The sequence below is a fragment of the Microchirus variegatus genome (genome assembly GCF_963457635.1).
Source record: "Microchirus variegatus genome assembly, chromosome: 18".
Classification (NCBI taxonomy): Eukaryota; Metazoa; Chordata; class Actinopteri; order Pleuronectiformes; family Soleidae; genus Microchirus; species Microchirus variegatus.
The window spans coordinates 24,348,095-24,360,956 of record NC_139819.1 but is presented as its reverse complement, the minus strand read 5'-3'; the positions used below and the strand labels follow the sequence as shown (position 1 = coordinate 24,360,956).

Here is a 12,862-nt window from a genome sequence, read left to right as displayed (position 1 = left end):
GGGGCAGCAGTGACTCATGTTCTCCTGTAGGGGGCAGCACTGACCTCCCTGTCCCTGTGTGCTCAGCTCCTGTGGGCAGTCTGGTCGCTAACCGATGGTCGTGTCGCGTCGCGGTGATGCTCGGTGGACTCTTGTCCTCCTGTGGACTCTTGGTCAGTTCCTTCTGCAGCAGCCTGGAGGCGCTGTACTTCAGCATGGGCGTGGTCACAGGTCAACCCTCATGTCCTCTCTGTCGTCCGTACGTCTCTCTGTCGTGTCCTCACTCTTGAACGTTGTCCGTCTCCAGGTCTTGGTTTCGCTCTGTGTTACACGCCCGCTCTGGCCATGGTGGGCTGTTATTTCCGCCACAGGAGGGCGCTGGCGTACGGCGTGGCGTCGTCGGGCAGCGGCATCGGGACGTTCGTGCTAGCGCCCACCGTGCAGCTGCTGATCGAGCTGTACTCGTGGAGGGGGGCGCTGCTCATCCTCAGCGCCTTCGTCGCTAACCTCTGCGTCTGCGGGGCGCTGCTTCGACCAATCACACTGCAGGAGGAGGAGGAGGCGGAGCCAGTGGGGGAGGAGAGTACAGGTGAGAAGAAGTCCTTGTCCTTGTTGTGTCCGTCTCAGCGTGTCTTTCCTGATGCAGATCCCGTCTCACCGTCAGACGCTGAAGTTGTCCCTCAGTCGCCCGCCGTGTTAGCATCACGCTCAGCTGTGGTTAGCTCCGCCCCTCAGACACAGAGCTTCCTGTCCAGTCAGGATTACCGTTTCCTGCTGCTGCCAGACTTCCTGTTCTTGGCCTCTTCCTTCCTGTTCCTGAGCAGCGGCTGCAGCCTTCCCTTCGTCTTCCTGTTTCCTTACGCCGTTAGCGTGAACGTGAGCTTCCACAAAGCCACGTTCCTCGTGTCCATCCTGGGAATCATCAGCATCGTGGGGAGCGTCACGTTCGGCTGGATGACCGACCTCAGGTTACCTCCATAATCACGCTGTAATCTGTGAAATAAGGTGGTCATGTGACTGACGCTCTGTGTCTCAGGTGTCTGAAGCCGTACGCTCTGCTCTGTTACGCCGTCGCCGTGGCGATGGAGGGTCTCAGCTGCCTCTTTGTTCCAGCGCTTCACTCCTTCTCGCTCCTCGTTCCCTTCGCCGTTCTCTACGGATACTTCGACGGCGCCTACGTCGCTCTGATCCCCGTGGTGACGTTGGACGTGGTGGGAGCTTCGTACCTGTCCTCGGCTCTGGGCGTGGCCTACTTCCTCCACGCTATCCCCTACCTCCTCAGCCCGCCCACTGCAGGTCAGAGATACCGCTAACGCTAACCCCGCCGCGCTAACGCTGCTTTAACCTTTGACCCTGTGAGGTTCAGGGCCCATAAAGGCTTTGGCCGGCCCTGCTCCTCTGCTATTGGTGGGATCAAACAGAACCTGGTCACCATGGAAACATGGCTGACACTCACGCATTTAGCTCTTTTTTAACACCAACATTAGCACCAACATTAGCATTTCCAACACTAAGAATTTTAACATTAGCATTTAAACGTTAACATTAGCATTTGGTTTGGTTCAGTATCAACATTTTAACAGTGTCGTTTTACAGCGTCATTAGCATTTCAACATGTTGCGTTAGCATTCTACGTTAACCATTAGCATTCAGATGTGAATGTTAGCTTCTGAACTACTTTATTTTTCTATGAAAATCTCGTAAAAACAAAACCTTTAAAAAAAACCTTTACTTACATTAAAATATAGAAGTTCATTTTGGAGGGAAACAGCGAAGGAGGCGGAGTCAACATCATATTTCTTCTTCTCTTGTTTTGTAGGTTGGCTCGTTGACGTCACACACAACAACGCGGCCCCCTTCTTGCTCAGTGCCGCCGCCCTGCTGGTCAGCGCGCTCATCCTGCTCACAGTCACCGTGGTCCGTCACTGGCGTCGCCGCCAAAGACGCCACGCACAAGCCCCGCCCCCTTCAGCCCACATCATCACTGTGACCTCATCAGAGGCAGCGACGAGAGACGTGATTGGATTATAATGATCATTATGTTTATTATTATTATTATGATAATGATTATTATTGATGACAAATCAGTGGATCTCAGGTAGTTATTGATTTGATGAATTCAGTCAGATCTGATTCTGCCTTTTTTCTGTGTTACGACGACGCTGTCACTTCCTGTTAGTGTCAAAATAAAAGCTGTGTCTGTTTACGTTGGTACTTTCACAGAAAACCGTTGTGGAAACATGATTTAAAGGAACATTCTGTCTTAACTACACATTTCCTGTTTATTTGTGCTCTTGTTTTGGGCCTTCTCAGCCACCGTAGAGTGAAGCGAAGCAGACGGCGAGGAGGAGGCGGGGCAAAACTTTTATTTTTATCAAGTGAAAAAATGACATGTGATCGTTTTATTTGACCCCGACGACAAAAACGTCGTTAATTTAAAAAAAAAAACAAAAAAACTGTACAGTAAGATAATGTGATGTCACCACATGATGATGATGAGGATGATGATGTCACTTCCTGCAGGTTTTAGAGCGCAGTTGTCTCCTGATGATGAAGTGGTCGCTCTCTTTCTCGTCCTCCGCTCGTCCTGTGGTCTGGACACACACACACACACGTTAACCTAACAGGTCAAAGGCATGTGACCCCTCTCAGATCACATGAGGACACAAACTGTTCTCACCATGTCAGGAGAGTCGAGCATCTGGGACGAGGCGTCCGTCTTGTAAAGCTTCCTCCGTCCTCTCCGGGGTTTGGTTCCCGTGGGAACGTTTTCTCTGTCCACAGAGTGTCCACTGACCAGGCCCATCAGGGTCTTTGCTGCAGGGACAGAGGGACAGAGGGACAGAGGGACAGGTGTCACTACACTGATGACAGTGTCCTCGGTGGACGTGTGGGTGGACATCGTGGACGTGTGTCCTCTGACCTTTGCTGCTGAGGATGGACGGTGAGCTGTGGAGAAGGTCTCCGATCTTCTGCAGAGCTCCGTCCTTCACTGCAGGAGACGACTGAGGACACAAGACACCAGTCAACGCTCCGTCTGTCTCTGTCTTTACAGCCTTTAAACAGCAGGGGGCAGTGAAGACCAGTGATGTCATCACACACACACACACACACACCTGTTGTCTCCGTCTCACCTGTGTCTTTGCTTTTCCTCTGTTTCTCTTGTTCTCACTGAAAACCAGGCCCTGAAACACACACACACACACAGTGAGGTCATGTGACACACACACACACACACACACACTGAGGTCATGTGACACACACACACACTGAGGTCATGTGACACACACACACACACACACACACACACACACACACACACACACTGAGGTCATGTGACACACACACACACTGAGGTCATGTGACACACACACACACACACACACACACACACACACACACACACACTGAGGTCATGTGACACACACACACACACACACCTGGACCTCACAGCTCTTCCTCTTCCTCCCTGAGGTTTTGTTAGTCTTCTTCCTGTCCTCCATGTTGGTCCTCAGAGGAGAGACAGGGACGTCCTACACACACACACACACACACACACACACACACACACACACACACACACACACACACACAGGTCAAAGGTCACAGTCCATTTCATAACTCCACTGAAAACAAAGATGAAACATTTCAGATTAAAGCTCTTGTCTGATTTCAGGCTCCGCCTCCTTTTGTCTGAGGAGACTCCTCCCCCTGTCTGAGTTCAGGCTCCGCCTCCTTCTGTGGGGTTAGGGTTAACCCTCCTCCCCTTCCCTGTCAGTCAAACTCACCTGTGTAGTGTCTCTCTGTAGTCTCTCTATCTCTCTCTTCACCGCCTCATACTCTCGGCTCCTCCCTCCTTCACTTGACTCCTCCTCCTTCTCCTCCTTCTCCTCCTTCTCCTCCTTCTCCTCCTCCTCCTCCTCCTCCTCCTTCTTCTCCTCTCGTCTCCTCCTCCTCTCCTGGAGTCTGTGCATCTCCTCCTTCAGCTCCTCCACCACCGGCAACTCCTGCTTCTCCTTCTGCTGCAGCTCTGACACACAATCAGATTACAGTGTTCAGATTATAGTGATCAGATTACAGTCTGACACACAATCAGATTACAGTAATCAGATTACAGTCTGACACACAATCAGATTATAGTAGTAAGATTACAGTAATCAGATTAAAGTAGTGAGATTACAGTAATCAGATTACAGTGGTCAGATTACAGTCTGACACTAAATCAGATTACAGTAATCAGATTACAGTAAACAGATTACAGTCTGACACACAATCAGATTATAGTAGTAAGATTACAGTAATCAGATTAAAGTAGTGAGATTACAGTAATCAGATTACAGTGGTCAGATTACAGTGTGACACACAATCAGATTATAGTAGTGAGATCACAGTAAACAGATTACAGTGTTCGGATTACAGTAATCCGATTACAGTAGTGAGATTACAGTAATCAGATTACAGTGACCCGTCTCTCACTCAGAGGACACGTTACCTTGTCTCAATGTGTCCATCTGTCTCAGAGTCTCAGCCACAAGTTTGTCCTTCTCCATCAACGATCCCTGCAGCTCTGAGACAAAGACATGAGGACACGTCAGAGACATGAGGACACTTCAGAGACACTGAGACAAAGACATGAGGACACGTCAGAGACACTGAGACAAAGACATGAGGACACGTCAGAGACACTGAGACGAAGACATGAGGACACGTCAGAGACACTGAGACAGAGACATGAGGACACGTCAGAGACATGAGGACACTTCAGAGACACAAGGACAAAGACATGAGGACATGTCAGAGACATGAGGACACGTCAGAGACATGAGGACACTTCAGAGACACTGAGACAAAGACATGAGGACACGTCAGAGACACTGAGACAAAGACATGAGGACACGTCAGAGACACTGAGACGAAGACATGAGGACACGTCAGAGACACTGAGACAGAGACATGAGGACACGTCAGAGACATGAGGACACTTCAGAGACACAAGGACAAAGACATGAGGACATGTCAGAGACATGAGGACATGTCAGAGACATGAGGACACGTCAGAGACATGAGGACACTTCAGAGACACAAGGACAAAGACATGAGGACATGTCAGAGACATGAGGACACGTCAGAGACATGAGGACACTTCAGAGACACTGAGACAAAGACATGAGGACACGTCAGAGACATGAGGACACGTCAGAGACATGAGGACACTTCAGAGACACTGAGACAAAGACATGAGGACACGTCAGAGACACTGAGACAAAGACATGAGGACACGTCAGAGACACTGAGACAGAGACATGAGGACACGTCAGAGACATGAGGACACTTCAGAGACACAAGGACAAAGACATGAGGACATGTCAGAGACATGAGGACACGTCAGAGACATGAGGACACTTCAGAGACACTGAGACAAAGACATGAGGACACGTCAGAGACATGAGGACACGTCAGACACGTCAGAGACATGAGGACAAAGACATGAGGACACGTCACAGACACGAGGACACGTCAGAGACATGAGGACACTTCAGAGACACTGAGACAAAGACATTAGGACACGTCAGAGACATGAGGACAAAGACATGAGGACACGTCAGAGACACTGAGACAAAGACATGAGGACACGTCAGAGACATGAGGACACGTCAGAGACATGAGGACAAAGACATGAGGACGCGTCACAGACACGAGGACACGTCAGAGTCATGAGGACACGTCAGAGACATGAGGACACGTCAGACACGTCAGAGACATGAGGACAAAGACATGAGGACACGTCAGAGACATGAGGACACTTCAGAGACACTGAGACAAAGACATGAGGACACGTCAGAGACATGAGGACACTTCAGAGACATGAGGACACTTCAGAGTGTCTCCGTCTCACCTTGTCTCTTCCTCTCCTCCTCTGTCCTCGTCTCCTCCTGAGATCTCTTCATGTCCTCCAGTTGTCCTCGCAGAGCTCCGCCCTCTGACTCGAGCTCCGCCCTCAGGCAGGAGAACTCTGCGCTCTGATTGGCCAGCTGCTCTGTGAGCTCTGCACAGCGGCTCTCACTGAGAGAAGGAGAGAGGAGGTAAAGGGGCGGAGCCAAGCACAGGTGAATGAATAATGAGGTGAGTGAGGACACAGACCTGTGTGAGAGCGCCTCCTGCAGGACGCTGGTCTCCTGCTGCAGACGCTGGATCTGCTGAGATTTATCAGCTGATCTCTGCAGCGCAGCCTCGCTCTCCTTCTTCAGCTGATCCATGACGGCATGGAACGTGCTGTTGCCCCGCCCCTCCTGATCCTGACCAATCAATACATCAATACATCAATCAATCAATCAATCATCATCATGGATTAAAGCCTTGTCCTCATGTGTCAGATGATGGACAGACCTGGACCTCATGTCTCAGTTTGTCCCTCTCGTCTCTCAGACTGATGATGGTCCTGCTCCTCTCCTCTGATTGGCTCTGCAGATGCTGGAGGCGGGACTCTGTGGTGCCGAGCTGCTCTGATAGGCTGTCACACCTGTCAGTCCTGTCTGTGAGCTGTGTCTGCACGCTGGTCACCTGACCACAGGGAAGAGGAAGAATAAGACGAGGAGGAGGAGGAGGAGGAGAAAGGGGAGGAGAAAGGGGAGGAGAAAGGGGAGGAGCTGTACCTGCGTCTGCAGCGTGAACATCCCGTTGACCAGAGCTTTGTTCTCCTTGGACAGTCGAGAAGTTTCTCTCTGCTCGAACTCCAGAGACGACAACACTGAGGCGCAGTTAGGACACGCCTCCAGGTCTGAGGGGGCGGGGCAGAGGAGGAGGAGGAGTTATGTCATGATTAAACAGAGCACAGAGACGTGAGGACGCCGTCGTACCTCTCTGCTGCTGAAGCTTCAGCTCCTTCTTCAACTCCTCCAGCTGCTCCTCCTGCCTCCTCAGCTCCGCCTCCAGCTCCTCCTGCCGCAGCCTCAGCTCCTCCTCCCGCCTCCTCAGCCCCGCCTCCAGCTCCTCCTCTCGCCTCCTCTGCCCCGCCTCCCGCTCTCTCAGCTGTGCGATGGTCTCCTCGTTGTTCTTCTTCACCTCCTGCAGCCTCCAGATCTCCTCCTCCAGAGCCACTGAGGAGGAGGAACGTTTACAACTGTGAACAAGCTCCTCCCACCTCTATACTTGGCCACGCCTCCTCTGTCCTCCCCATGTGTGTGTGTGTGTACCTGTGGAGTGTCCAGTGAGACAGCTGTGGACACTGTGAGCGTCCTCTTTGATCTTCTGCAGGTCGTCAGTCATTGAAGTGATGATGCCCTCCAACAGAGCCACTTCCTGTCATCATCATCATCATCATCATCAGTGTTACCATGGTAACGAGGCTGTGTGTGTGTGTGTGTGAGTGTGTGTGTGTGTGTCAGACCTTGGTGCTGTTGTCCTCAACAGAAGACAGATCCACCGTCTTATTGACCAGGTTCTTCAGGATCTCCACTCGTTTCTCTGCTCGCTCCTCCAGGATCTCCCTCTCCTTCTCCAGACGATCACTGACACACACATACACACACACATCAGTACAGATGATGAAGATGATGAAGGTCACATGATGATGACGGTCACTCACCTGTAGTCTTTCTCCATCTTGTTAAACAGCTCCATGAACTCAGCGCTGACTTCTTCTCTGATCTGAGCCTCCAGAACCAAGCGCAGCGCCGCCTCCTGGCCAGACTGCACACACACACACACACATTATCTCCCACTGAAGTGTATTATCCCTGATGTTCCTCAACGCATCATCACAATAATAACAAACTAAATGAGCTTCAGATTAGGACCTCACCTTCTGTTCTTCTTCCATGGTCCTGTCCACCTCCTCCTCCTCCTCCTCCTCCTCACCTCCTGCCTCCAGCACTGTTCCCTCCATCATACTCTCCTCCTCCTCTTCATCGTCCTCATCCTCCAGCACGTCCTCCAGAGTGGTTTCCCAGGCGACCATGGAGCTCTTCCTGCCTCGTCCTGACACCTTCCTCCTCAGGTCGGCCTCGTCGATGATCAGAGACAGTTCCATGGCCGACCTGTGGGGGGCGCTGTCATCATCAGGGACAACGGGCTTAGAGGTCAACACCACCACCTGCACAGGGACACGCCTCCACGTTAGGGACACGCCTCCACGTTAGGGACACGCCTCCACGTTAGGGACACGCCTCCACGTTAGGGACACGCCTCCACGCTAGGGACAGGTGTGTGTGTCTCTCTCTCTGTCTCTCTCTCTGTGTGTGTGTGTGTGTGTCTCCCTCTGTGTGTGTGTGTCTCTCTCTGTTTGTGTCTCTCTGTGTGTGTGTGTGTCTCTCTCTCTGTGTGTGTCTCTGTGTGTGTGTCTCTCTCTGTGTGTGTGTCTCTGTGTGTGTCTCTCTCTGAGTGTGTGTCTCTCTCTGTGTGTGTGTGTGTGTGTCTCTCTCTCTCTCTCTCTCTCTCTGTGGGTGTGTGTGTGTGTCTCTCTCTGTGTGTCTCTCTGTGTGCGCGTGTGTGTCTCTGTGTGTGTGTGTGTGTGTGTCTCTGTGTGTGTGTGTGTGTGTGTGTGTGTGTGTGTGTGTGTGTGTACCTTCTGAGCCAGAGCAGAGAACTTGAGGACGTTCAGAGTCTCATCAAAAGAAGCAGAGTTCTGGTTGATGTTGACGACCATGGACACTCGTCCAGCACCACAGAAGAAGAACTGCAGGAAGTGAGTGAGTTTGGACTCTCTGAAGGGAACGTGGTGCTGGAACCTGGACAGACCAGAGGGACAAGTCCTTCAGATTAAAGACACACAGACGGACACACACACACACACAAACACACAGACACACACACAGAGACGGACACACACACACACACACACACACCCAGACACACAGACACACAGACGGACACAGACACACACAGACACACAGACGGACACAGACACACACAGACACCCAGACACACACACAGACAGGATGTGGTCATACTTGGCGTGCTGGTTGAGTCTCATGGCGTTGATACACTTCCCGAGCGTGAGCAGAGACGTGTTGATGTTTCCCGCCTCCTTCAGTCTCTCTCCTGTGTTTTGAGTCCGTGAACATCGTTCAGAGCCAGCGAGGTCACACAGAGACAACCTGAAGACACACACACATCAGTGATGGTGTCACCACAACAACAACAACAACAACAACAACACAGAGGCATGTGGGCGGAGTCTTACTCGCTGATGCCGAGGACTCTGGGAACTCCAACATCGTCCACTCTGAGGATTCTGATGGAGAAGATGCTGTGGCTGTGGACACACACACACACACACACACACACAAGGAATGTTATTTAGAAATAATGTTATCACATGTAAACCACTCACTCTCCCACACCAAATTCCATACAGAAAATCAGTTCAGGGCGATGCCGATCAGTGTATTGTATCAGTGAAAATGGATCATTTCCCAATTTTCAAAAATTCATATAAATTATTCCTTTAGAGATTTGCTAATATTTTCAACAGATCCTTGTTCAGACAGACAGACGCTACTTGCTTTATAGATCGATTTAGACTTAACTCAGTGACACAAAGTGACCACACGAGGCAACAGAGGACCAGCAGCTCCTGTGTCCCTGATTTTCTCCATGAGTTTTGGTGTGGGAGAGTGAGTGGTTTATAAACTTGCTGATAATCATGTGTATGTACAAAGACTATTATGGGATGTGAGGAGACACTGACCTCCTGCTCGACACATGGTTCAGTCTGGTGGAGGAGAAACTCTGGTTCTTCTTACCGATCTTCATCACTCTGTACGCCTCGTCAGCGCTGGACACCTGAACCCAACGCAGGTCTGAGACAGAGGGACAGACAGAGGGACAGACAGAGGGACAGACAGAGGGACAGACAGAGACAGAGACAGACAGGTGTGTTTTCTTGAGTCAGAAAAATTGAACATAACTAGAATTTTCTTTCGAGTAGGGACACACACCTTTGATGAAAGAGTTTCCTTTGACATCCTGAGACAGACGCAGCACCGCCCTCTTGTGGTGTCCTCCAACCTGAACATTAACGATAATGATTCATGATTTTAGAGAGCGTGTGAGTGTGTGTGTGTGAGTGTGAGTGTGTGTGTGTGTCACCTGTTCCAGCAGGTCGTGGATGTTGTCGTTGTAAATCTCGCAGAAGGAAACCCAGACTGAGAAGCGTACGTTTGTCTGTACGTCCAGACTGAAGCTGTCGCTGTCAGAGACGCTGTTCACGCTGCTGTCAGAGCTGAGGGAGGAGCCTGGACACACACACACACACACACACACACACACACACAGGGTCAGAGCTGCAGCCAATGAGACGACCTCTCACGGTGAAGGAGGAGTCAGAGTCACTGACCTTCAAGAAACGTGGATCGTCCTGATGTCAGGCTTTTGTCGTTCTGTGGAGAGAAAACAGAGACACTGACGTCCTCACACTGTCTCATGATGGTGTGTGTGTGTCTCACCTCTTTGAACTGTCTCAGCAGGATCTTCTTGCTGTTGCACTCTGCCACCTGCTGGTCAGGAGTCAGTCTGCTGAAGTCTCTGCAGCGCTGAGGCTTCAGGTCACTGCGGCCGTACAGACGACCCTCGATACTGTTGAAGATGACGGAGAGAGAGCGAGGAAGAAGACCTGAGTCATGGTCTGGACCTGAGACAGAAAAACAAAGAAGACCAGAGTCATGGTCTGGACCTGAGACACAAAAACAAAGAAGACCCGAGTCATGGTCTGGACCTGAGACACAAAAACAAAGAAGACCCGAGTCATGGTCTGGACCTGAGACAGAAAAACAAAGAAGACCCGAGTCATGGTCTGGACCTGAGACACAAAAACAAAGAAGACCCGAGTCATGGTCTGGACCTGAGACACAAAAACAAAGAAGACCCGAGTCATGGTCTGGACCTGAGACACAAAAATAAAGATGACCCGAGTCATGGTCTGGACCTGAGACACAAAAACAAAGAAGACCCGAGTCATGGTCTGGACCTGAGACACAAAAATAAAGAAGACCTGAGTCATGGTCTGGACCTGAGACACAAAAACAAAGAAGACCTGAGTCATGGTCTGGACCTGAGACACAAAAACAAAGAAGACCCGAGTCATGGCCTGGACCTGAGACACAAAAACAAAGATCACCTGAGTCATGGTCTGGACCTGAGACACAAAAACAAAGAAGACCCGAGTCATGGCCTGGACCTGAGACACAAAAACAAAGATCACCTGAGTCATGGTCTGGACCTGAGACACAAAAACAAAGAAGACCTGAGTCATGGTCTGGACCTGAGACACAAAAACAAAGAAGACCTGAGTCATGGTCTGGACCTGAGACAGAAAAACAAAGAAGACCCGAGTCATGGTCTGGACCTGAGACACAAAAACAAAGAAGACCCGAGACATGGTCTGGACCTGAGACACAAAAACAAAGAAGACCCGAGTCATGGTCTGGACCTGAGACACAAAAACAAAGAAGACCCGAGTCATGGTCTGGACCTGAGACACAAAAACAAAGAAGACCCGAGTAATGGTCTGGACCTGAGACACAAATATAAAGAAGACCCGAGTCATGGTCTGGACCTGAGACAGAAAAACAAAGAAGACCAGAGTCATGGTCTGGACCTGAGACACAAAAACAAAGAAGACCCGAGTAATGGTCTGGACCTGAGACACAAATATAAAGAAGACCCGAGTCATGGTCTGGACCTGAGACACAAAAACAAAGAAGACCTGAGTCATGGTCTGGACCTGAGACAGAAAAACAAAGAAGACCCGAGTCATGGTCTGGACCTGAGACACAAAAACAAAGAAGACCCGAGTCATGGTCTGGACCTGAGACAGAAAAACAAAGAAGACCTGAGTCATGGTCTAAACAACACTGACCGAGGAAGGTGAAGGTCTTCCCAGCGTTGGTGACTCCGTATGTGAACACCAGACAGTTCCCTCCGCCCAGAACGTCCCGGACCAGACCACGGACAGAACCTTCAAAGACCGTCCTCTGACTGGACTCTGGACCAAAGACCTGAACGACAACAACAACAACAACAACAACAACATGAAGACAGAGCTCTGCTGCTTCAGTCTGATGATGATGATGATGATGATGGAGTTACCTGAGTGAAGCTGAACCTCTGAGCCGTCTGTGGGAGGGACTTATCGCTCTGTCGGTTTGATTGACAGCTCCTGGGAGCTTTCAGGACCACGGTGTCTGGTCCTTCAATGGTCACACACTCCTGCACACAAACACACAAACACACAAACACACAAACACACAAACACTGTAATATTTCATCTTTCTGAATAATTACACAGAAACTTGATCAATATTAAATCAATATAATAATAATAATGTATTTGAACACTGGTCAGTGAAGTCAGTGAACGCAGCTCAGGTGTTGCGTTCAGGTGACGTCTGTGTTACCTGAGATTCTCCGCTGTCGCGCTCAGACGCCGTGAACGGTCGAACCCTCAGATAAACCTGCAGGTTCTCCGTCTGTGATGTAGCGCCCTCCTGCTGACGGGAGAGTCATGACAGTTAGGTCAAAACAAGACGTGTCATAGCAGACGCACACGTATACATACAAATACACATACATGTAAATACACGCGTATCTGTAACACATGATAATAATAACACATGATGTCACATGGTTCACTCACCTGTGCAGGTAAATCTGTGAATTCACTCAGCAGATCTCTCCTGATGTCGTCCACCTTCACTGGACCAACTCTCTCCGGCTTCCCCGAAAAACAAGACTCCATCATCTCTGCTAATGCTAATGCTAATGCTAACACACACACACAATTATTACATTATTAATCAATGACTAACAACGACTTGATTCATCCGTTTAATTGTGTTTTAAGAAAATAACGGACAGATTAATGGATGATGAAAATAACGGTGAG

General features: G+C 50.1%; 2 protein-coding genes across 2 annotated transcripts in view; one reads left to right on the top strand and one right to left on the bottom strand.

Annotated features, from left to right (window-relative positions):
* The window catches only part of LOC310939854 (monocarboxylate transporter 12-B-like), a gene marked incomplete at both ends in the record, with an annotated part of 4,573 nt that extends 2,563 nt beyond the window's left edge, over nt 1-2,010 (top strand). Inside the window, 4 exons of the mRNA XM_083904702.1 lie at nt 67-210; nt 287-947; nt 1,016-1,275; nt 1,799-2,010. Coding sequence (XP_083760828.1) covers nt 67-210; nt 287-947; nt 1,016-1,275; nt 1,799-2,010 — 1,277 coding nt within the window. The remainder of the gene's footprint in view (nt 1-66; nt 211-286; nt 948-1,015; nt 1,276-1,798) is intronic.
* A 427-nt stretch (nt 2,011-2,437) lies between these two features.
* On the bottom strand, nt 2,438-12,718 carry LOC310939853 (kinesin-like protein KIF20B; the record flags this gene model as incomplete). Its single annotated transcript, XM_083904701.1, has 28 exons — nt 2,438-2,573; nt 2,660-2,796; nt 2,903-3,035; nt 3,114-3,164; nt 3,420-3,512; nt 3,924-4,009; nt 4,472-4,546; nt 5,876-6,066; nt 6,121-6,269; nt 6,367-6,540; nt 6,633-6,757; nt 6,837-7,076; nt 7,173-7,278; nt 7,367-7,487; nt 7,565-7,668; nt 7,781-8,071; nt 8,543-8,705; nt 8,928-9,074; nt 9,161-9,232; nt 9,668-9,779; nt 9,918-9,987; nt 10,069-10,214; nt 10,316-10,358; nt 10,425-10,609; nt 11,837-11,975; nt 12,067-12,186; nt 12,375-12,464; nt 12,614-12,718. 28 exons carry the CDS (start codon nt 12,716-12,718, stop codon nt 2,490-2,492), a joined length of 3,552 nt encoding a protein of 1,183 aa, XP_083760827.1. The 3' UTR covers nt 2,438-2,489.
* Nucleotides 12,719-12,862: the final 144 nt, after the last annotated feature.